This window comes from Egretta garzetta, unplaced genomic scaffold (assembly GCF_000687185.1).
Source record: "Egretta garzetta isolate BGI_Z169 unplaced genomic scaffold, ASM68718v1 scaffold16, whole genome shotgun sequence".
NCBI classification, from domain to species: Eukaryota; Metazoa; Chordata; class Aves; order Pelecaniformes; family Ardeidae; genus Egretta; species Egretta garzetta.
In genome coordinates, this window is record NW_009260022.1 from 225,809 (window position 1) to 251,320 (window position 25,512).

Here is a 25,512-nt window from a genome sequence, read left to right on the forward strand (position 1 = left end):
AACCAGCATAACAGGGCAAAAATACGTTGAACAAAATTTCCTTCTTTTAGTAATATTATAGGGGTTCTCTGCTGAAAATGACTGAATCCCTGTGGAATTTTTCTCTATATTACAGCAGCTTAAAAGTTACTATGGCAAGGAAAAAGATAGTAAAAATTAGGAATAAAAGAATGTGGTGGTTTGTTTTGGTTCTCCCCCCTCTCGCCCCCTGTACTAAAGCTGTACCCTTGCACAGGGATTTGCATTTAGTACCCTCAAAAAGTCCAATACATGGTATTACCAAGACACAGAAGTGTTCTTATTTCCTTATGTCTCTTGTACACTCATGAATCTTTAAAGCAAGTATAAATATTAAATTCCTTTTGTTATGGCAGAATAGCATACCACAGCCCTCTCAGAAGTGAATGAGTTCTTTGTAGTTATTCAACCAAATTTAAAAAACAAGTTCAGCAGTGAGAAAAAAGCACCCTGCGATCCGTAACAGGGCAATTGCCCTCTTTTGGCAGTGAACGGCTGCAGAGCACCAGAAATCCCATCTAATATATGGAAATGCATGCACACTGGAAGCATGGCACTATCCCTTGAAACGAGCTGGTATCAGGGAGTAAGAACAGACAGTTATGAGAGTGCCAAAATCTGGAGAGAGAACTTTGAGTGAGTGAGGAGCACTGGTACAGCACCCAACCAAAAGAACGATTCAGAAACTAATGGCCCAGTGGGGAGAGACAAAGAACAAGAACCAAGCAATAGCCTTTGAGTGAATCATTTTCCACATGTGCAGAGGGGGACTTGATAGATCACCTTTATAAGCTTTCTTCCAGCAAATTGGTGCTGGTTTAAGGGACAGCAAACCTTCAAGTGGAAGCCTGACCTGACCTACGCTTCCGAGACCGCGACTTTCCAAAAGCAGTTTTAGAAAAAGGATGTCACTATTTTTTTATATCTTTGTCACTTCACAAAGAAGGAACACACACGCGAGAGACTTTCTCAGGGTTTTTTTGTCCCTTGCAAGAGATGTCTCACTTGCTGTACCCACAGTCAACCTGAAGAGTCCCTTCCCTAAAACATGCTTTAAGGACACGGACTTCTGCCAAAAAGGTGGCTGCAAGATCTGCAGTTAGGCACGGTTACAGCAACATCAGCTGAACAATGCTCGAGTGGACAGCAAATAAATACAGCCTGATTAACCCCTTCCACTTCATGGCCCCGCTGCCGGGACAAAGGTTTGGAAAAGGTAACGTGTATGACGGCTGAGAACTGGGCCCTGCTGAGCGTAACTGGCTTTTCTAAAGATCACACAGCAGTCAACATTTTATCAGCGCTCCACAAACAAGTTAAGGTTTGGCTGAAACTGAAGGTCTCTCTCCCTTTAGCATATTCTCAGATAATAGAACAAATGTCAAATCAGTACAAGATGGCATATTTACAAAATTGTACCCTGTTTTGCATAACCTAATGATGCAGCAGTTCTTAAGGACTGAACATTTCAAATCTGCTAGAAAAAGATTGCCAAATCTATGACTGTTTCAAACACTTGCCAAAAGCATATCAAATTCAGAGTGAACTGCAAAATAATCTTCTCACAAGTTGAACAGTCTCTTCGGTATGCTTTGCATGGCTACTGCGCCTGACCTCTAGAGCTCTGCCCTGATTCCATCTCAAGGCTTTTACATCAGGGACGTTTCTTCCTGGGCAGACGGCTGCTCTGCCACTCAGCCTAGGATCCCTATGCAGTTATACTGGGAGCTCCACCCATGCTTGCTCCTTTCTTTTACAAAGCTCTAATTTTTAATAGTCCATACCTACCTTAAAAGCCACTCATCACACCTAATTAGCCTACGTAGAAGAGTGCGAGTCATGCCTCAGACTGGACTCTTGGCAAAAGAGTATTTAGCGTCTTAGATTCTCTTCCTTCAATAAACGTGAAACCTAACCACAGTACTACAAAGGTAGGGCGCACCTCTCTTACCACAGGTAGTTTCTTAAGACTGGATATTCTCCATCATTAATGCACTCTGCGCACTAGGAAGGCGCCCTAGCAGCACGTGTCTTCTCTGAGCAGGTGTGCACACAGTCCCCTTTCTTTTAAATTGGGGCACACAGTACAGACTCGATGCAACCTTTCACTTTCCAAGCCAGCTTTATGGCGGATGCAGTAGGGTAGAGACCGTATGATGCAGCATGCAAACCTGACAGTACGAAGCTAACAGTTCAAAAATGCTTTTAACAGCTTCAGCTTAGGAGAGCTTTCAGTACATGTTTTGCATTTACTTGCTAAAAACCATTCAGTTCAGAAAACAGCTCTCGGCGGCGGTAAGGGGCCAGGAGGCTGGCTACTGGGACACTGAACAAAGGGGCTGTAAGCCAGAAACACGCTGGGCTGAAGTCAGTAAGGGTCCTTCAGCAACAACAAAATCCCACAACCCTTCCATTGACGCTACATGAAAAGCAACAAACTCACTTCTTGAGCTACCCCACCCCTCCAGGTTTATATGGAAAAGTAAATTCGCAGTAATAAATTATTTGGGGCTTTTAACAGCGAATGAGGATTTGAGCTGCATTTTCCTGTCTCTAGAAGCAGCAGTGAAGTGTGACAAGCTGATCTGTGCAATTACCCCTCCTCCATCTAGCCACCATTCTCCCCAATTAGTCCTCCGAGTAACACATTTGAAACCTTTAGCTCTTTGGTACTGGCAGTTTCAACGTGGCCATTGCCAGCAGTGGATACTATGCCAAGAAAATCCGACTCCTGGCTTGAAAGGATTAAACAGTCCTCTCTTGCCATCTGTGCCGTGAAGCTGGTGAATGACTTTGTGCACCCAGAGCGTTAACGTTCGTTCTGCGCAACGACAGTAACTTCTATTTACACTGCTACCTCGCAGACCTCCTACTGTTCCCACTGCCTTAAAGAAACACGTTTGGGAAAAGGCAGGCGGGCAGCTGCAGGCTGCTGGTCAGTCCCCGCGGCCCGAGCAGCTCGCTGCGGGGAAGAGGCAGGCGCCGCACCAAGTCTCCCAGCGCTCACTACCGTTGTCCTCAGTTCTGACCAGAACGTCTGATACAGCAGTTGACCAAACTAGAATATTGCAGCGATGTGCCAAAACAGACGTGTGCTGTATGTATTTATATACTTTACCATGCTTTTAAATAAATGCAACAACCCCCAACCCTTTTTTCCCCCGACAACACTTATTTTTTTAATGCACCAAGGCACGATCAGTGCTGAACTTCTAGCCGGTTTACCAGCCCAGTCACAGAAAACGCCCAATCTCTTTTCCTCTGACATCCATGTTTGGTTCCAGCATCACCATGGCCGAACGCCTCTGTGAAACATCCCAATAACTGGTGCCTAAAGTACCCCTCGGATCCCTCACAGTTCTCCAGTAGCCACTCCATTTCCACCTAGGTCTGAAATTTAACAAAACCTTACAGAAGGCTTGGGCTGCTCTGCCCTACTACCTGTGGCTTCAAATAGCCCCTGGGGCAACTAAAAGTTAAACAATCCATTGTGCTGTAATGAGGACAAATGCTCTACAGGTATTTTGCTCCCATCAGAACACCTGGAAATCCCCCCGCTTCTGGGCAAACATTGGTCATTTTAGACCAAGCCGTGGACACCCTGTGTTCCTGGAGGTGGGGCCAAAATGCCAGCCCTGGCACTGCTGGCTCTCAGCTGGTCTGCAAGTTGTTTGATATGATCACAGCGACTTGCCTACCTGTCAAAGTTTCCTAATATTTAGAGGATTTTGCTTTCCCTGGAAAAAGCTTGCAGATTCCTAAAGCAAGGAAGTTCACATAATACCCATTTATTTTAGATTCCAATTCAGAAAGAGCTGGAGTACATTTGTTTTGTTGGAAACGTTGTTTAAGAGAAAGCATAGTTTGCCCACGAGCATATTAAATTTTAAAACAAATTTGTTTCTTGGTGATTAAAATAAAACCGTTTTTACAGCTTGTTTTACAGTCTACAAAGTAGCCAAATGGAACTGAACGTAAAAAAAACCCCAAAAACTCAACACACCAAACAAACAACAGAAAACCCACACCATACAGCAAGGCGTAACTGCCTCACGCAAATCCAAATGCATGAGACTACAGCCCCTAAAAGCACAATGCAACAGTTATAGCTGGAACGAAGAAACAAACTTATTTCTTCTCACAGGGAAGGAACTTAGGCTGTATAGAGAAAAATAGAGTGGTTTAGAAAAGCAACAACCCACTTCAAAAAAAAAAAAAGAAATAAAGCAATTTCTTTCTTACATTATAGTTTTGCAGATTGTCACTTGCTATAGGAAGGCCCATGTATCGCTCCGTGTATATTGAATCTGTAATAATAAAAAAAAAACCAAACCAAAACTAAAATCAGAATATGCTACTTAATTTTCAGTCTGTCTGTCTACCAGAAATTTTACCCACCAATACAAACAATAAGGAAGCATACAGGAAATTAAAAAAAAAAAACCACCACCAAAAAAAAGGAAAACAAAAGATAAAGCCAGGTTTTCCACAATGAGGCGTGTAGGTAACCATCATTATTCAGAATATTTAATCTTCTTGTTGCCATGGACACCTGAATGCTGAATATTAATCAAGTACTTTGTGTCAATGTTACCTTACTGTTATTCTTCCAGTAATCCTAAGATAATTACTGAAAATCTTGCAGTAAATGACTATATGACACAGTTGAGAAAATCTTAGATATTTTATCTAAATGTTTACTGCTAAAGATCTATAAAATGAAAATGTAGCAGTAGATTAGGACTCAGCTTGGCTCTGTTATATGTAGTAAAAATTAGGTATCTCTGATTTTCCACAGATTTTTCAGCACGGTATCATACCACTTTTTTTTTTGCAGATTCGCTTTATTTTAAGCCATACAAATCGACACTCTGTTGCCATATTCTAATGTCCATTTGACTTCTCATCAGCCTCATCACATGGGGTTTTTTTAATGTTGAATATGCTTCCATAACCCTTTCCTTTATCTAATCAACTAAAAGTGGAATTTTAGAGCTCCTGATCTTCATTAAAAAATTATTTCCTGCCATACTGTAATATTCATGTCCAAACATTACAAAAACATCCCTACGTCCTCAAGAGACTCCTGCTAATACCTGGCAGTATGATTTGAGCTGCTGAATTAGCCAGAGCACATAATACACTATTACACAGCCCCTGTGCTAGATGCAGGATGATAAATTATGCCTTATTTAGCAGAGGTTTGCCAGGGAAAGCTTTCCTTCAAGTGTTTTTGGACAAATCCAAACCAGAAAAATGTCAAAATGTGGTCACATTGTACCAGCACATATTATAACTATATATAAATTTTTTCATCTGGGAGGGGGGCCCCTATAACTGTACTTACAGCCTCATGCAACTACAACCTGACACACTATAAGCTTGAAGCACGTACAGACTTGCCCACTTGTTTAGGTTTTCCTCATATCAAGCTATTCTTAAGATTAATTAGACTTATAAAATCCAAATTTTAAGCTCTAAAAGGGAAAAAAAAAACCGAAGGCATTTCAAATCCTATTCTGTTACTTTGAGAGAGTAAATTACAATCTAAGTTTGATGTTAAGCCTCACAGTTCATTCTTTTAAATGAAGTAGCATTTTGAAGAAGCAAAGTCCAATAGCGATGGATTTCTGACACACGATACTGGTCTTGGAACACGTGGCAGCTTTGGAAAGCGAACACAGACACATTACAGTAATACTACAAATATTACAATAATTTAGCCTCCATTAAATGTTAAAGAGATTACCTGGAATTGTGGATCTGACTTTTTAAAATGGGAAATCAGGTTTAGGGAATTGGTTTAACTCTGAAATGCAATACCCATGAGTTCATAAAAACAGACCAAGTGGCATTTACGTGGCATCTAGTAGATAATCAAAGTTCTGCGCTATGAATCAACACTTTGCAGCATGTGCACTGCAAGACATATGGGAATCCTTGTAACGAGGAAGCCATCACATACCATAATATTGCCAACGTGACACGGGGGCAACCGCTATTCCACACTTGAACACGCTGCTTCCAGAGCCAAGCACCATAGAGGTCACATATCCCCCATAAGACTGAGAAGAAAACATTGCTGTTATTTTAGTCGGGAAGAAGAGGATGGGGCCCATCTGCTGAACGGTTCATCAGACATTTATAGGCTCAGCGTTTTTCATATTAATGAACTCCATTCTGAATTTGGGTCAGATCTCACCCAGCCTGCTCAGTGGGGGAAACCGGCACCAAACAGCGCGTGGCAGCTGTGGCGCTGATGAATGGGAACTTGCTGGGGAAAAGGGGCGCCAACACCGCTGAACTGTGACTCAGCTAAGGATGACAGTGTTTGGTGGCACCGTAGGCAGCAGCGAAAGACGGGAAACAAGACACTGCTGACCCACTGTGTCCCTCTCCGTGCTGGGGGAGTGGGTGGAAGCAGAGCTCAGGCCCACAACGTGCCTGATGAGTAGTTGCACCAGGGCATCTGAAAATTTACAACTCCCTCGGAGCAGGCCTACGGCAGCTCACTTGCTAACTCTCCTCCAAAGTGTCAAGAGCAAGACCGTGACTGGGGAGCGAAGGATCTTCTGCTGAGCCTGTGGGAGGAACTGTGCAGCAACAGACTCCTTGCTATGCACGGAGGATCCACTCGCAGCCTAGCCTGATACACAGATGAGTAAATATCTGACACGCTGGAGCATCCAGGCAGCAAGATACCTAAACAATGTCACTGACTGCCCAAATGACTGCCCTCACTTTAGCTTGAAGGGGTTATTTAGGAAAATGTGCCCACTCACATTCAAAAAGAAAAGCAATTTTTGGATCTTATTCCTGTCTTGAAACCAGATTACAGGCAAATGGAACTGTATCTTAGTTCAAAGCCCTGAAGTGTTTGCTCCAATGTCAATACTTAGGTCCTCCCAATGAGATCAGCAAAGTAATGCATGTACTTAATAATTAAACCCATGTTGCCTAACCTGGCCATGGTAAAGATGTTGCTGCCGAACCTAGAGCAAACAAAATTAATGTACATAGTGACAGGCTGACAATGAGACACTGATAATCTGAAAACTCAAGAGATTAAGAAAACCTGTTTGCCCACAGGTTCAGTACCCAGGATGCACAATCCCAGCCTAGCTCCAAGAAGGACTGCTCTTCAGCTATTCATCCTGAAGCTCTTCAGTAGTAAGATGGGAATGCATTAAGTCCTCCATTCCTGTAGAAAGAATTTCCCTCCCACTAAAGGTAATACTACTACACTTGACTTCATACAACACAGAGATGTTTATCCCCACAAGAAAAGCTACTAAAGGCACCATCATCATCATCTTGCCATCAAGCAATTTATTCATTGGCACCTGACACCCGCAGTGACCAAATTTCAGCTAGGAATTTAATTGAAGATTCTGCATACAATCCTGTGTATACTTAAACATAGTACACTTAAACAGGGCATGCAAGAACACTCCCCATGACACCAGAAAAAGCAGTGAAACAGCAGCCTGGGACAGAGAAACGTTCAGTGTTTGCATCAAATAGGTATCACTAACACTGCATATGCACTTGGCCTCGCAGCTGAGGGGATATGTATAGGCTGTTAAACACTCCCCTCTACTCTGACAGGTTTTAAAGACACATCAGAGAAATCTGGCCTCTGGTTGGAAGTACTGCTGAATTAAAATGTAGCCAAGCACAACAGTACAGCAGATTTAGATATTTTCAGGCTGCTAGTAAAAACACAACCACCGTGCCACGCAGCTGATTCACATGTAGTTTTACTTTTTTTTTTTTTTAAATTAAGAATATCCAACTAATACAAAGAGACAGTAGTGAATGTATTTTGGATCTATATAGTGGATTTTGTTTTTTAAATATTGGTTAATCTTGTACATAGTAACTTGAAAGTTTCCATTTAAATTGTTTTAAATCCCTCTAGTAGTCCTAATTTCTGTTTCAGAGCCTCCTGAATGCTTGCAAAGGGACAATGTATACAGGCACTTGCCAGATGTACTTCATTTGTGCAGTTATGGGACCGTGCCGAGACCCCAGAGGCTCCTCACACTAAGTGCTCCAGCATCTCACGCACACAGCAGCACAACAAATAGTTGTTACAGTAAAATAATAAGCCAGCCAAACTTATTTGAGTACTTACCCAACCCCAAATAGCTATTCTTTTCTTATCAACGAAGGTCATTTCAGAAAATTGTCTAAAAGCAAACAGAATAATTAAGTGCTTGATGGATTGCAGGTAGCTGCCATTATACAGACGTGCCTATTTGCCATCACGTCTGCCTCTTTCTATCGTACAAACAAGCATTTCCCACTCCATCACAGTGACTGCATATGGAACCATACAATACTTCAGGCTTGCGTGTTTTTAAGGAATTCAGAAAAACGTCTGTGCATGTGAAAAACCAAAACCTGGACGGTCTGTAAAAGCCCTCAAACCACACTCGCTGACATACTGTATTAGGTTAGATTTCACCACCTGCCTGGCCTTTTTCTTTGTGTCCATCCCCTTTTCTTTTTTTAAGGAAAAGGAACAATACTCAGATTGCGGCAGTAAGGGACAGGCTGACACCTGTAAATCCAGTCAGGGTTTAAAAAGAAGATTCTGAAATGCTATTTGCTTAAACTCCTGAACATTTTAAAATCCCCTGAAGCAAACCCTGTAAGATCACTTCTTTGTGATTCTGAGAGATTCATACTGACATCGTTCGGTTTAGTGAGATTCTACAAGCATAAACCAAGTGATGAAGATGCACTATGATTTAAAGGCTGGATAGTTCATATAAACAACTCTATCATAAAGAAACTTGCAAAAAGCTTGGAGTAAAACTTACAGCTCCAAGTTCCTTGGTTGCATACTCTTCTACTAATGTGACTGCTATCATCTCTATAAAACCAGGGATATGGTAAATTTGCTATTACAGCATTAGCTCAGAATTCTCTCTTTTTAAGCATAAAATGATGGCTGGCCCATAAGTGACACACTTCAGCACACAAAATTGATGTAGAATTTAGTTATGCTTTTGCCAGTAATTTCAAGATGACCATTCAAAACCTTCACCTTTTTTTCCCCCTACACAAAAAGCACAGAAAGAAGGAGCAAGTGTTGACTATTTCACTGTAGCTCACCTGGCTGCTGCTATCTGATCTTCCACTTCATATGTTCCCAGCCTTCGGTTTACTGCATGCATAATTTCATCCCCTTGGTATCCACTTCCTCTGCCATCAAAGCTGGCCACAATGATCTCCTCGGTGCTTGCAAGGTACGTAGCCCAGTTGATCTGGAAGGTATAATCTACTTTCTGACTGCAGGGTCCTGCGTACCTGGGTGAAAAGTGCCACAGAATTCAGGCATTTACTCTCCACATACTCTCGCATCACGCATTTGAGATACAATTATTGCTGACAATTCTCAGCCGCTAAAGAAGGATAAACTTTTAATTTAAACTGAGCAGAGAAGAAAAGCATCACTGACTTGACTCCAAACTGCTGCTTTGCAGACATTAAAAACAGTATGCTTTTTTAAAACATCAGCTGTTAATCAAGAAAGGAGACTCGATTTTGGGTTTTTTATTGCTTTCTGCTCTAATAAGAAACTTCCGTTATTCTGACTTTAAGTGGCTTATCAGAAATCCAAACCAAATTCTTTTTTGTGTTGGCATATAGAATCATAGAATCATACAATCATAGAATCGCTTTGGTTGGAAAAGACCTTTAAGATCATCGAGTCCAACCTTTAACCTAACCCTGCCACCCGACCACTAAACCATGTCCCTAAGCACCTCATCTATCCTTCTTTTAAATACCTCCAAGGATGGGGACTCTACCACCTCCCTGGGCAGCCCATTCCAGAGCCTGACAACCCTTTCAGTGAAGAAGTTTTTCCTAAAAATATCTAGCCATCTAAGTTTCAAAGTGATGCTCTTTAACTATTTCTGTTCAATTTACCCATGATTTATGTGGTTCAAGTCTGAAATCAACAAATAGCCTTCATCTGGGAAAATGAAAAAGATCTTTTTCTGCATTTTAGGTGTCCCATCAGTGTTCCCCACAGTTAAAAGTGTTTCTTATGCAGGCTGAGAAAAAGGAAGCGAAACTGTAATCATAACTTTTTATTTTAAAATATTCAGAAGCACCTGAGCACTACGAAATCACACTGGAATTGCCTGGATGTGTTTGCAGTGCACTTCTCTAGCCACTGTTCAACAGAGTAAGAAACGGAAAGAGTATCCCTTCTGGCTCTATAACCCATTGTTCCCCATTTTAAAAGCAAAGAAAAAACAACTAGGAATTCTCTAGCGCAAGCTGTATGTCTATACACCACAGATCCTGACACTGCTAAAGGAATTTCTGGTATCAAGATCACCATGAAGCAGAGGTAATCCTGACAAAGGCCCAGGCGAGTCCATAAAAACAGAATCAACCCCAAAATAAGTCTTAACAAGCAAAGAGCACTGACTGTTCATTAATGTTCAATAGGCATATCTAAAAGTATTGCAGTGCTACCAAATTACATTACATGAAGACATATCAGAATTAACAGCTGTGTCCTTGTGGAGTCAAGCTTTTCGTAAAAAGAGGAAAAGGTTAACACTTCTATTTTAACAAATAGCTAAATTTCAGTAATTTCCAGTTAGAAGAAAACACACCAGCATGAACAGACATGCTTGAGGAAGAACGGACCAAAAGGCACGTACTCATGGTCTTGAGCTTACGAAAAAACCAGCAAATGCAATCCTGACCACAGAATGCAGTTTGCCAACACCAGCTGACAGTCAGGTATCACAGAGAAAATGCAACATCACACTCACTACTCCAGCTTTAGGATGCGCTGCTTATTCAAGGTTTCATTCTGGACTGTACTTTCACTGAGTATTATTCCTAATGAACCCTAAGGGCAGAGAAGGCAGTAAGCTAACGCTAACATCCTGGCTTTTAAGTCAGATACAGAACGTATCTGCCTCACTGCCACGAGCAAAATGTGTGCTTGTTAAGTGTTACATCATCTTGTAGTACAGGAATCCATCACAAATTGGGATACACCTAATTTTTTCACTCCTTCTTAAAACTACCTCAAGAAGTAATTAGAACACATGCCAGTTTCGTGACTCCCTATCTTATTAAGAGCATTTGAAGTAGATGAAAGCGATTATTAACACAACATTGCCATGCAACTTGGAGACTTACACATCAAGTAGCAGAGGGTACTTCTTTGATGCATCAAAATGGGGAGGCAGTATCATTTGATACCACAGGTCTAAAAGTGAAAAGAGTTTGACGTAGGTCAGTTCTCCAGTGAAATAATTTGACATGCATTGCAATTCATACAATTCAAACAGAAGAGTCACCCCCTAAAAATTTAAGTAGTTTCATCTGAACTGTCCTAATATATACAGGTAAAAGTTCCTAGCTAATCTAGTAAATTTTTTGTTAATGTTTTACAGCTAAGTTTGCAGAAAGTCTGGAACTGAAATGTCTACAATAATAATAAAATTTGGGGACTCAACATGCTGTCTCGTAACATTATTCTACATTATAAGCTTGCGTGTAAAACTTGGTAAGTCTCTACAGTGGTAAATCTGACACTAGCTCAAAAATGTTTCTGTACTCAAATTTCTTTCCCAGCACTAAAAAGAAATTTTAACTATTTTGAACCTGTCAGATACAGTTTGCATGACAGTTTGTAAAGCATCCCAGAAACATATCCAAATACCTATTATTTCTCAAGCAACATTGATTCCGGTTCCATCCATGTTACTCTTTCCACCCAAGTTGGCTGAGAGTTAGCTGAACATTTTAAATGCACACCATGTAAATTTTGCAAACCAATTGGCTTGAAGGTTCACTCAGGAATTTTAAAAGAACTGACGCTGCAGAGGAAACATGAAGCAATGCTGATGGACTGCACTGCAGTAATAGCCAGAGCGCAAGTCTTATAGCAAGCTGTCCAGGAATGAATATGCAATACATTAAAACACTGAAAAGTTAGCAATCTAAATTGAACACTTGAAAATACTAATTCTAGTTTTTTTCATAATCTGTGTACTCTGTAGTCATGGGAGCTGATTTCTTCTTCGGTAACATACACCGATGTGTGAGCAGAATTGAAACTTGAAGTAGGACTACATAAATGGAATTATTTCTCCTATTTGTGATATTAAAAATAGATTCCCCTTACCCCAAAACTTTTACCCTGAAGAGATGAAGTAGTAAGAACAAAGAGGAATAAAAAGATGAATATACAACTGATAGCACGAAGAACATCTTTAAATCTCCATCTTGTCTGGAAGATTTCATCTTTAGCCCTAGTAAAAACGTGACAGAAATAAAAGATAGAAAACACAAAGATAAAGAGAGTTATTATATAAATAAGGTAACAGTGGAAGGAGGGAGGCATCAAAAAGAACAGTCAACAGTGACTGACAGAACTCAGTACAGTTTGTAAAATGTAATTCCATTAAGAATATTCATTCATACTATCAAGAGGAAGGTTGTCATGAAGAGAAAAGCTAGTAGCAAAGGCAAAAGCAAGAAACAGTTTAGACAGGTACCAGGCCTCCCACTGCCACTCTATCTGATGTTCCTCAGCCTTGGAGCACACCGAGAAAGCTGCCATACCCAGGTGTGCAAATCTGGAGGAGCACCACTAGCAAAGCATTAGCAGTTCATTTTCTAGCATTTCATTCTAGTCTGTGTTCAGAGGTTTCTGTAGCCTTGGAGCATGAACATGCTTTTAAGAACATGGTAATTCAGTCCGAATATTCCCCTACACAAAGTCAAAGGTGATCTCGTTGAAATGTAGCTTAAATGATTTTGCAAGCTCTTCCATTTAGATTCTGTGTCCGTTTTTTGATAATAACTGAACTTGTCCTCCACTGTCCCAACCTGCTAACACAAATCAAAGGGACTTGTACCTGTAAATTAAGACCTACTTGAATTTACAGTTTAATTTAAATTCAACAATGCTTATGAGCTTTGTGCCCCACCCCCCATTCCTCTTATTTATTTAATGTGATGTTAGGGACTTCTGTTTTACAGGTAATTATCAAGGAAAAAAAGAAGTTAAGACACTTCATCATGAAAACATCAAGATATCATACTAGGGAAAAAAAAAGCGTATTTTAGATAAGAATATTTTGGGATTTCAAAAAAAAACCCAGAATGTTTGGAGATGTCAAAAAAAAAAAAATCTCGTCTTGCCTCTAAGTGTTGAATAACTGCAATAATCCCCACTACACCCATCTTCTCTCTCATGTTTTTCAGCAGAAGACCTTGATGCACTTGGTGAAAGAGGGAGAGAAAGGTAAAAACATGTTTTTGAACTTACTGTAATCACCTACACGAATGGAGGCAACAGTTTTTGAAGGCATCTGAATATCTTTCAATAAATTTTCCAGTTCAGTGTTATTTTCCAAGTATCTGAGGACTAAATAACAGAGTTAGGGTCAAAGATTAAATACATTCTTCTCAAATGCATTGCTCTTTAATTATGAACCACTTTAAAAATTTATTCTGAGATGATGGCAACCTACATTGCGTCTTAGTTTACTGCAGATTTTGTTTTTCCTCTCAGATTCAATGTTTACGATACTATTTTCCTTCAGTAATTTAGTAACCAGAAAGCTGGTTTCCCCAGTTTTCATCTAAATGCAATTTCAGAAAAACGGAACAATTATCCAGTAAATAAGTCATATGTTACCCCTGTTTTCTAGCACAATGTAGAATAACATTAAATAAACTATGAATAAACGTATGCCAAGCTATATAATTTATTCTTGTGATTAAATATACTGGAGTAATTATCCGAAATTAAGTTGACCGTAACTGACATTTTGTACAATTATTGTACTGAGCAATGAGACCAAAATTTAAATAAATTTACAGTGCAACAGAAATTACATTTTAAGACAATCCCATACCTTGATCATCACTGCTGCTGTGTAGAGTAGATAAGGGCAGGCCAGGACCTGTAATAGACCACGAAACCTTTACGTTTGCATGCTGTCTCAAAACACTGCTCTCGTAAAGCAACTGGAAGGGGGCGAATCATAAAAGCTCAGAACTCATTTCCCTCCAGTCTGCACAAGCTGGATTTTAAGTTAGTAGGACCCAAACTCAAGCCACAGGGTCCCATAAAATATTCAGTCTCGCAGGCAAACCACACGATTGCGAGGTACTGAAGAACTGAACTTCTGCTCTTTAGCAAAGTCTACCCATCGGCCTTGGAGCATGGTTTGGAAATCAGTAAGCCTTGTCACAGAGACTGCAGCAGTCTTCTTCAAACAACCATTTTTACAACCTGCAGAATGATTCCCCCTCTGGTGTCTGTCTGTCCTTCTAGCCCATAGACAAGGGAATATCTTGGCATCTTAAAAAACAACATACATTTCAGTTTAAGGGAAATTTTAGAGATTTTATTTTCCTACCCTTTGATTAATTTATCCCTTGTACTATCTAGCACAAGCACTTACAGGTCAGAGACAGACTACAGTCCCACTGCTTAACTTATGCTTACATTCACTGGCTTTTTTCAACAGCACTATCTGTATTCATTTTATTCCCACAAATAGAGCACTTCTCTTTACCCAGCCTGTTGCTTGCCTTGCTCCCAGAGCCTCTAGATTCCTTCTACAGGAGGACAGGAGTGTTTTGCACCTCTTTTGGGTCCACTGATAGAACTATCAAATTTTATGCTTGTAATTTTTGTCAAGGTGCTTTTGAGCCTAGAGGGAATAAGTTTTTCTGCTGCCAATGCATTTATCCAATGATATCAACACATCTCATTGTTAGGCAGTGCATATCAAGATCTTGACGAAGTGAACTTCCCCACCCAACTAATCAGTGAGTCATGTTTATGTCAATTCCGGATATACTCACCACGACAATTTAGCTGGTAATACTGTGCGTCTTTGCTGAAGGACACAGAATAATACTGGCATCTTTCTTGATGCAGCTCACAGCTAACACATTTAGTAGAAATTGGACTGCTTTCCAAGAGTACTCTGCAAAGTAGACCAGCTTCATTTCAGAGATGAGAGACTTTTTTTTTTTTTTTAATTACTCTAAACAAATGTATGCTTTTTAAATAAGATGACGAATGAAAGATGATAAAATTCAGGAGTAAAGTCCTTACTGATTTAAAAAGTAGAGAAAGCATACTTTAAAAGTTTGAGTTCAATTAATACTGGAATTATAATCACAGCAAAAAAAAAAAAAGGCATGAGTTTTCTTTAGGGTTTTGTTGCTTGAGGATCAGTTGTTTCTTTTCACAATTTCCCTTTATTAACTAAATTTACAGAAAAATATTTTAGTTGTTTTTACAGTTTATACTCCTACACTGATTTTAATTAAATATCCTATCTAGGATCCCACACTAGACTATAAACATCGTAAGCTTTTTATTTTGCAATGCTTTTTCTTAAAATTTCTTTTTCATTAATAAATATTTTACTCATACTGCAGCAAAAAAATTCTTACTTATAAAGATTTCTTCCTCCTGGCTTTCCACCGTTTTCATTGCTGATGTAGTATCTATAAAAGCAAAACATACTGGTTTTGGTAAAATACCTTACAATATTTAAAGGATTATCTTGCACATTTAGATCAGATTTTTAATGAGTTAAATGACGTCTTCTCCCTCTTCTCCCTCCCTTCTTGCTTAGACCCTCGTTATAAGCTCTCCTGGTAGGAATATCTTAATTACAATACTTACAAAAAGTTACTGGTTACAGCTTCTATGCTGATTACTTCCCATTTTCCTTTAGTAATAGGTACTGGAGCCTGGAGGGGGGAAGAAAAGGTAAGGCAAAAAAGCAGAATGTGAAGCTCGTCAATCACCAGGAGAAACACAAGTCAGCAGTGGCTGTCCTACACCTTCTTACTTACCTGTGAACCATTTATGTAATGGATGTGCTTGTAACCCTCTGTATTGCTGAAGATTTTGTAGTAGGTAGCATTGTCGGGTGCAAAGTGAGGGGCAGATGGCTGAAACTTGAACACACAAGAGATGTCTATTAAAGCAAACAAGAAAACTCCAAAACCAAAATGATAAATTTAGGTTTTGGTATCTCTAAACAGGAGTTTTAATACTTAACAACAATGCATCACTGAACTCACTGCAAAAATTTTCGCCTATTGACTTAGTAAGTAGAACCTGTAGCCTTTATTCTAAAAGTAAACACACTTAAAATATTTTCTTCCTCCTTAAGCAGCAGAATTTCCCAAGTATTAGCCCTGGTAATGACCCAGGTCCACTCCCACCTCCCTTGAATCTGAAGTCCTACCAGTGTTCCTTGTTTACTACTATTTCAGGAAACAATATGTGCATCTACTTTTAAAGTCACTGTTTTATTCTGTCCAACACCAACATGCAGCTGTAACCTATAGCAATGTAAACTTTGTGAATACATGTTTTAATTGAATTTCCAATTTTAAAACACATATTTGTGAAAAAATTCTTTGAACGCTTAATTATTTTTTTTAGCTTCACAGTGAAAATTTTCCCCTTTTTTCAAAGAAGACAAGCTGCTTTCCAAGAGCAAATTCTTCTAGTAAGTAGGTGAATACAGAATACCAAAGAATCCAAACTGGAATGATATTTTCACGATGGAACTATTCATTTATCAATTAGGAGTGAAGGAAATGAATGGATTCCTTCTACTGACTGTCATTTGTATGTGCTCCACATGGTAGAGAGAAAAACAGAGGAATGAAATTGATCTAAATGAAATAAAAGTTATTTGTGTGATACATGTCCAAAACTTCTACAGGTGACTTAGCCAACTGACACACTGCAGTATCTCGGAGGTGTTACACCCATTTTTGAAATGGAAAGCGAAATAGAAAGATGAAGTGGCTCACCTCCGGTCACTCAGTGAGCAATGACACAACTTGAGTCTCCCTAACCCATGTGCTCCAGATAATTTCTCCTTCTTCCCTAGCAATATTTTTGCAAAAAATAACCTGGCAAATATTTTGCTAGCTTCTCCCTTATCACAGTCTTGCTTTTTCAAAGTGTGACTTTCCTTCAACTCAACTGGCAAGCTCTAACTTAGCTCATGACCTGGAAGCCTTATGCAGTAACACAGGCTGTTCTGAGCATTCTTAGATTAAGTGTAATTTCATCTCTATTTTTGAAAAAAAGAAAAAAAACACTTTAGACATATACAAAGAGAGAAGTATATGTCTGTATTTTACACACACATATATAATTTAATTTGTATATACACTTACATGAATTGTGTATATATATGTGTATATATACATCTCTCGTGTGTGTGTGTATATATATATATAAAAAATAAATATACATATATAAAAAATCCTTATCAGTCAAGTGTCATTTTACCATCCCTAAGTAGATAAGAATAAAAGAAAGGAATAAATATACCTTTCCTATCCCCTTTTCAATCCTCCCTACTTTCCACTCCCTTCTCAAATCCAGGACTCATACAGTGAGATTATCTTTTTCTTCCAACAGCTCCTAAGATGTGGGTTGTCTCTTTAAAAGAAACAAAAAACCAACAACCTAGTTTAATGGCACAGACTCGCATTTTGCCCTCTCATTTTGCACAACTGTTTACAAAGTCTGCAGCTTGATCATCACATTGTCTAATTGTGAAGCCTTTGCTGCAGAGAAGCAAAATGTGTCAGCGTTAAGGCCTTCCTTTCCATATCAAATTTGACAGCAGGTGGGTTGATCTCTCATCTTCATACTGCGGATGATTTCATCCCTGCTGTTGCCTCCCTCTTTGCATTTCTTTAAACTTTCATTTTTGACTTCAAAAGTGAATTAGTGACTAAAGCATAATCAGTGTGTGGAAAATGCGGGAGTGGAAAGTGTACTCTGTGTTCTCATCAAAAACTCTGAAACTCATTTCTCCCTCCAAGTCTGAACTTTTGCATCTCTGCTTCACTTCCCCCAGATCTTCTGTGTAGTTCATTAGGTGCCTACTCTCTACCATGTACAAAAGGACTGAGAGGCAGCTTGGAAAGCATCATCCAGACAGTAGCAATTGGTTTGGCAGAAGTGTATGAAAATTTTAATCTGGTCAGTTATATACATCTTGCCCCCAGCCAGTCCTCTGCAATGGATATCTGGGGGGGCGGGAGGGGACAAATAAATAAATGAAGCCCCAAGGAGAACCTGGAATGATTTGCTGCAACCTGAAACATTAAAAATTACTTTTGTTCTCTATGCCTTTCCTCCAATACGATTCAAAGGTTATAGGATACACTTAATAAATTTTATCACCTAGATCATTCTGGAGGTGGCAGGAAGACTGGAGAGCAGCCAAAGCAGCATAGCCGACAACTCCCCCCGAACAAAGGGAATTCTGAATCCTGGCTCCTGCACTCCCCTACCTACTGCTACTGAAGTGGTAGGTCAGAATTAAAAAGGAGTCTGGAAGGAGTATTCTGGGTTTTGGCAAGCTGAATACAACGCATGGGTCACAGAGGATGCAGTTACAGCTCCAGCCATGCTGCACCGTCAGCCCAGCCCGGGAGTTCAGAACCCCATACCCACAAAAGCTTAAAACCAGGAGCGAGGTAGCAGAGTGGCTCTATTTGAGACTGTTTTTTCCTGTACATGTAAAAAGCAACAAGTGAATGGATCAGACCGGCAAGACGCTCCTACGAAATTTTTTTAATGATCAGTGTTATTTAGCATGTGGCAGTTTTAGAAATTGAACACTCACTCTGCCAATCCAGCCAGTTCTACTTTCTTCCGTACGTTGTTTTTCCTAAGAAAGAAAAAACAAACAATCCCACAACAATTATGTTTATTTTACATCAGGCTATGTTTCTACAAAGATAAACATACAGAGATACTCTGCCCCTTTCTAGTTTCATTTATCAAGCATTGTGACTCTCCCACCTCATTTTTCTTACCTGTGGACACAACCAACTTCCATTAGCACTTGCAAAGTCACAGACTGTGAGGACTGAAAAATTCTGAATTCTTCTGAGCCACTGCAGACAGATCCTTTCATCTGTCACCCATGTTACGACGCTCAAATAATGATCCCTGAAAACAGCAATAGCATTAGACATTTAAAATCCTCGCTGTAATAGCATGCTATACAATAGCATTCAGCAACTCACTGAATGAGACTCATCTGGCTATTTTCGTTTCAGTCTACTCTTCAACAATAAACAATGATGCAAACCTAATTGTGCCATTTTTTTGCCAATTGTTTTTGCTGCTAGTAGATGCCTTGGTTATTTTCATTCATACAATAAAGCATTAGACAATTTGTACATACCCCCTTCCAGAAAGACTGCAATTAAATTCTAACAGACAGATCACTATCCTCTGATACATGAAATAACAGCTACTCCAGACTGTTCATGAATCTTCTACAACGAGCATCTAGAGGAAATTCTTCTGAATATTAAGTTCTATGGGCCTTAGATTTTGGAATTTGTTTTTAGCTGCATGAATTTCATAGAATCGTTGGGTTGCCTGTAAGCACTTTCTGAGTGATACAGATCTTTGTTCAATTTAGTATTTATTTCCATTACTTAGAATGGAGGGATGTACCTTCCATCCGTGGATCGTACCAAGAACAGATACTACTATTTGAATATTTTACTTTCATCTTCAGAATACCAATTAGTTGACAGGAAGAACTGGAGCATCTGAAAGAAAATATAATTTTCCTGAATTTTCCTGTATATTAATTTTAAAAACGCACCACAAAATTTAGTGGATTTATTTACCATTATGATCTGTTAGATGTACTCGTCTTTTCTTATTTTAGATCTCTCCTATCTCCTAGAAGCCTTATGAACTAAAATAAAACAAACCTCCCCTCCAAGGCAAGTATACATTTTTAACCGGAATTTGCACATTTGACTTAGTTCCAAGTTCATGTTCCCTTTTTCCCCAAAGTTAGTTTAACAAAAATGTGTGGGAAGTTTTGTGATGAGAGTGAGTATCTTCGTGATTGGAGGGGGGGGGGGGGAAGGAGAGAGAAAAAGAAAACACTACAATTAGTGTGGACGGATTAAAAATACATGCCAACTGGTTACCGACCACTGTCAGGTTTATTTCTAGATTGCGGTTTAGAAATCATGTTTAAAAAAAGGTCTATTTTCACATTCATGTTTGACTGGGAAGTTGGCAGGTCATTTAATTGCTACTGTCACTGGCTTCAAACAGTATATTTTAGACCAATAATAGTCTAAAAGCACTTTGCAGGAGCTTGTTTGGAAAAAAAAAAAAAAAAAAACACGAAACTGCCGTTCTTCATACACCTATAATAGTGACTTCCCTTGTTTTGTAAAAGGGGAATTAGCCCCCCAGTTTTTGTTCCTTCAAAGTGAGAGAAGTTAACAGTTCTGAAGACTATAAATCATCCATCAGACAAGACTGACAGTCCAAGTTAAAAATCAGAAAGATATTATTAATTATGCTATTATATTATAATGTAATATACATTTTAAGGTTATTATAGGGACTAGGAATGCACCTTCAGTTTTGAACCACCCATGAAACGTTAAGCAAGCTGCAATTAACTCAAGTATAGAGCACAGTAGTTTTGCAGTGCCCCTCCTCATTTGCTGCTGAGAAGGGATATTCCTGCAGTCACCGTCTGGAGCTTGCTGCTCTGAAGATGACTTATTTTTAGGACACATCATTGAAGTCAAGAAGCATCCATTGCCTTCATCCTCTTGTTAGGCAACAGGAGCCCCCTGTACCCAGGACGCTAAAAGCAGTGTTAAAACGCTGTATGGATTTCATGCTGGTCATTCGTGCAAAAAGCCTCAGGTTTCATCTACCATGTTATGTGGCAAAGCACCGCCATTTCCAGACTTTGGCAGTTTTCCTTGACAAACAATAAAACTTTATTGTCTTTAAGTGTGCCCCCTTAAAACGTAGGGGTACAACTGCTGCACATGCAAGCAGCTCTGGATCAACAGGCGACCATTTGCAGGGGCACTGCCCCTCAAAATCCCCACCCAGGTGGGTGGGTTGAGGTATGCCACCAACTCAAACTTAGTTTTACTCAGAATTTAGCTCCAAGGAAGTAAAAATGGATTTTTCCACAACAAAAACAAACTTTTCCTGTCATACAGTGCTGTAAATATGTATATTGTGCAAATATTCATTACTTTGTGCTTCCAGGAGCAAAACTACCTGACAGCAACATTGCACATCACTTGCCTTTTCCTACTCATGTACTTTTGCTCTTGCAAAATTCCCCAAGACTTGTTCTGGCCACCTCAACCTTTGCAGGACGCACATGCTGAGGCTTAACCATTATTTGGATCAGCCATTGGGAGAAGGAGTAAGTTTTGATCCTTGCACTCATCATTCAAGACTTGAGTTATCTTTGCATTAATCCTGATTTACAGAGCGTTACATTCATTTAAAAATGGATTAAGCCCATATAACTCAGGCCTGCGTTAGCCCAGTGGATATGAGGCTGGAAGACGGATGATGGTTACTCTCTCCAGGTCACACAGCAGCACTGTTCAGCTTTCATTAGGTGTTAACAAAAGGCGAGACATAACTCTTAAGACAGCAGAGATCTTAACCAAAAAATAGAGGGCTTGTCATTCTGAGGCACTGAAATTCTGGAGAAAAACAGCGCACACAGCTATATAACACCTAGTTATTGCAGTGTTACTGTAGTGAAAGGATAAAGAACAACGTATTCATAAAAACTTGCGTATCTGAGTTAGCACAGAGGTGTTAGTTACACTATGGGGAGGACTGAAACAGAATAGCACTGATATTCCAAGTTACAGCTTTTTGGCCACTGCATACAAAATGCAGGTTTTGTGCACTGGCTAACAGACCTCTTTTGTTTTTTCTGAAGCTTATCAGTATAACCCATGCTTCCATACCCATCATGTTTGTAAGTGCAAACCTCTAAAAATTTCCACAATACTGTTAAAAAGAAAAAAACAAAACCGAAGATCTGGGATACCAAATTCTGTGTGCATGCATTTTAAATCAATTTAGCTGCTCTTTACAAAATACATTTATATCATGTTGTGCATTTCCAGTGGCATTTTGAGAAATACAATTTTCCATTTACTGTGAGAGGTGCTGGTTTTCACCATGTTTCCAAAGAAAACAAACATTTTAAGTATAAATCTGAAGACAACCATGATGCCTTGCCTTAGCACGGAGTCTTGCTTCCAATGAAATCAAATCTTCACTTACCATTAAGGTTTTGTTTTGGTTTTTTTTTTCCCCCCAGTGAATTGGAATACATATATTATAATTTGATTATACCAAAACTTGCTCATATTAAAGTTGTACTGTGAAATGACTTCACCATAGTTAGACTCCACCGAATGTGATGAGCCAAGAACTTGTCACATTCTGAATATAACATACATGGAATATGCCATCTATATATAATCACTGGGAGGATAATCTCTGTGCAGATTTTCTCTGGTAAATCTTGTTGCTACCAGAGCCGCATGACTGGGAAAAAACTGCCATATACACTGAATATAGGATGGTCACACATAAAAGCTCCTCCTTTCCCACCAAAAGAAACAAGCAAACATTTAACCAAAATTTCTTACCCTGATTTTATTTCTGCAGGTGGAGATATTTCAGCAGGGGGGGAATCAGGAAGCGATTTGGTATCCACAATAAAGAATTGCACAGTTGGGTTTTTAGCTCCTGCCTAAAAATAAAATTTTTCATTGTACTTTTGAAGAGAGAATATTCTTGGTGAAATGAGTGTTTGAAACTAGATGAAGAAATTACTACAGACAGTCAGGTAGAACCAGCCAACTTCAAACATGTGAAAAGACAAGTTCCTAAATGCAGTTCTTAAGATCAATACATAAATTATCCTTTGTATATTTTTTTTATATGAAAGTGCAAGTTATGTATTTCTAGATAAAAATACTACATTTAGAAACGTTTGCAACTACATAGGGCTTGCTGTGCCCAAAGCAGTATTCGACCATTCTTTCGTCCCACATACTACACATGGTATCTAACAGCGAATCAAATCCATTGCTAACAGACAGAAAAGTGCTTCTTCATGGAAAGCGGTACCTTACACGAAGCTATCATATGATAGCTGCCCAAACAAGAATCAAAGCTTTGACTGCAGCACATACCCCGCTACTTCTACTGTAGTGCTATTAGGTACGGACAGCAACATAACTGTCAGTAAGGGCTTCTTGAGAAGTACAAGTTAGCTAGCTAAGTCCTCATCGTAACTGGTAGGCAGCTGTAGTTTCAACCCATGTATTCCTTCCCAGCAATGGGGATGCCCAGCATTGTGTCGGTGAGCGCAGTATGGAGACCAGCAATAAGAGCCACATTTCTATCGCCATTCAGCAGTACAGTGCAATTGCTGTACTCTAAGTGTAATTGTGTCTCAAGTGCATTGCTCTGCGAAATCCAAATCCTGTGTAACATCAAATCATTTCACATGGGTAAATCTTGTATTAAACATTAAACCCTTCACATGTGGAGTATCCGAAAGAACCTGTTTGGAGCGTATCGGACTCCCGACTCTCACACCCTTGAGTCCCGTGCCAACTGTGCCACGAGCAGTGGGTGCAAAGTCATGTGGAGAGGAAGGGGGAGGAGGAGCTGCATGCACTAGAGGCCTCACTCTCACAGCTAAAACTGAAAGACCTTTAGGTGTGCGCAAAGAAACTCCATCAGCAGATTCTTCCCCTTCATCCCAATATAGGAAGCACCCAACAACCGAAACCGCCACATTAGTTGAAGAAGATTCCATTATCAATACCATGTACAACCCCAACACAATGTGCATCTGCCAAATGCTTTGTACCAAATTCAATTCCCCGAGAGCATTTTTATCTCAACATCTACTTACTACCTCGAAATTTTCTGGTTAAACAACAAAACCTTAAATCATACTTTTTTTTTTTTTTTTTTTTGCTTTCCCCTGGAGATAATAAAATACTTTAACATTGCCAGATGCTGTTGACTTCAGAAAGAGTAATCACAGCAAGCTGTTGAGGAGAGACAGACAATATTTTCATTAGCAGAAACTGATTAAATGAGACTACTCTCTTAATGAAACTGCAGAATAACCATGTTTAATAAATAACACAGACCTTGGGATATGGGATTCTAATGGTCTTTGGATACTGCAAGGTGTCCTCAGAATAAAAGGAATACTCTATAAGAGGAACTTCTGTATCATCAAACATTGCATATGCCACAAAATTGCCATTTGGAGACCACCACAGAGCAGAATGGGTGCCAAACATTTCCTCTGAAAGAGATAAAAATGCATTTAAGTTAAAACTGGTAAGTTGGCACTTCTAGGTACTGTTCTCATTGGTTTTTAATAGGATTTTTTTTTTTTTTATTGAAGTTCAGATACCAAAGTGCAGACTGTTTGCCAGGGTTCTGAAATGAGAAGTTAGATCAATGCTTATAATCCAGCATATGAAGCTAATTCACACACTATGACTTCCAGTGATGCACTGCAAGTTAGGCAAACTCATTTCTGTTCTTAGATCCTCACACTAGCCAGGCATTAAGCTCAGCTAAGGATGCATGTTTCTGTTAAAATACAGACTTAGATTATCTCGAACTTTTCAATGATAAGAAATGAGAGAAGAGTTACAATAAAATAATTACGTTCAAACAAAGTTTTTACATCATAATGCAAAGTAAAATACGCTTGATATAGTTACCTTCATAGACCCAATCTGGTATTCCGTTGAAAATTTTATTTTCTTCTCCATTACTAGTGATTTGCACAGGTTCTGCTGTTGGTGAAGCTTTTATATAAACATTATTCTTCCAAACATATGCCTGCAAAACAACATTGTGATTACAATTACTGCTAGAGTAAATCCTACTTCCTTCCTTTGCCTCATCTAGTGGGAAATTTACATCAGATGACAAAAACTCTCTTTGAAAAATTACATTTCACCAAATATCACTGATCCTTAACAAACTTGAATTACTAATACAAATCATGTGTAGCAAGCTAACTTCAGGCCTAGATGCAAAAACCAATCTACTGTGATAAATGACATGATTACTGTATGAAGTTTTGAAAATCCTGCTATTCATTTTCTGTTGAAATAAGCTTGTATTTCCCTCATTGTCCTTTTTCACTGATTTGTCTTTCAAAGGAAGCTATCAGTATTTTGGTAAAACATCGATGGGGGTCTGAGCATTGCTAATAGATTTGCAAAGATGGTGGATTTCTTCAGTAGCGCTCAGAACTCTGCTAGTTTTTGGCACCTGCCTGCCTCTCTAATCACCCCCATTTTTTCTCTCCAACAACTGAACAACAGTTTTATTTCAGAGCATCGCTCCGTGATGCAGAAAGCTCTTTTCAACATCCTTTGCTTCTGTGGTTGGGTTCTATAATCCCTATACTACAAGCAGTAAGAATAAACACTACATCCTCCTACGATGGCTCTTTAGTCAGATCCAACGTTCACCATAGGGAACGCACAAGCCTTGCAAACGCAGTAGCTGTCACCACTGCCATGGACTGGGGAGGAGAGGAGGAAGAAAAG

At 39.3% G+C, this 25,512-nt stretch overlaps 1 protein-coding gene across 1 annotated transcript in view; it reads right to left on the reverse strand.

Annotated features, from left to right (window-relative positions):
- Positions 1 to 25,512, reverse strand: part of DPP4 (dipeptidyl peptidase 4) — a 33,928-nt gene that overhangs the window by 2,187 nt on the left and 6,229 nt on the right. Inside the window, exons 7-22 of the mRNA XM_035896166.1 lie at positions 24,673 to 24,793; positions 24,085 to 24,245; positions 22,561 to 22,664; positions 18,904 to 19,039; positions 18,711 to 18,755; positions 15,898 to 16,002; positions 15,725 to 15,792; positions 15,490 to 15,543; positions 14,890 to 15,014; positions 13,932 to 13,979; positions 13,340 to 13,438; positions 11,200 to 11,269; positions 9,142 to 9,336; positions 8,156 to 8,210; positions 5,984 to 6,083; positions 4,261 to 4,325 (exon numbers count right to left, since the gene is read on the reverse strand). Coding sequence (XP_035752059.1) covers positions 4,261 to 4,325; positions 5,984 to 6,083; positions 8,156 to 8,210; positions 9,142 to 9,336; positions 11,200 to 11,269; positions 13,340 to 13,438; positions 13,932 to 13,979; positions 14,890 to 15,014; positions 15,490 to 15,543; positions 15,725 to 15,792; positions 15,898 to 16,002; positions 18,711 to 18,755; positions 18,904 to 19,039; positions 22,561 to 22,664; positions 24,085 to 24,245; positions 24,673 to 24,793 — 1,551 coding nt within the window. The remainder of the gene's footprint in view (positions 1 to 4,260; positions 4,326 to 5,983; positions 6,084 to 8,155; positions 8,211 to 9,141; positions 9,337 to 11,199; positions 11,270 to 13,339; positions 13,439 to 13,931; positions 13,980 to 14,889; positions 15,015 to 15,489; positions 15,544 to 15,724; positions 15,793 to 15,897; positions 16,003 to 18,710; positions 18,756 to 18,903; positions 19,040 to 22,560; positions 22,665 to 24,084; positions 24,246 to 24,672; positions 24,794 to 25,512) is intronic.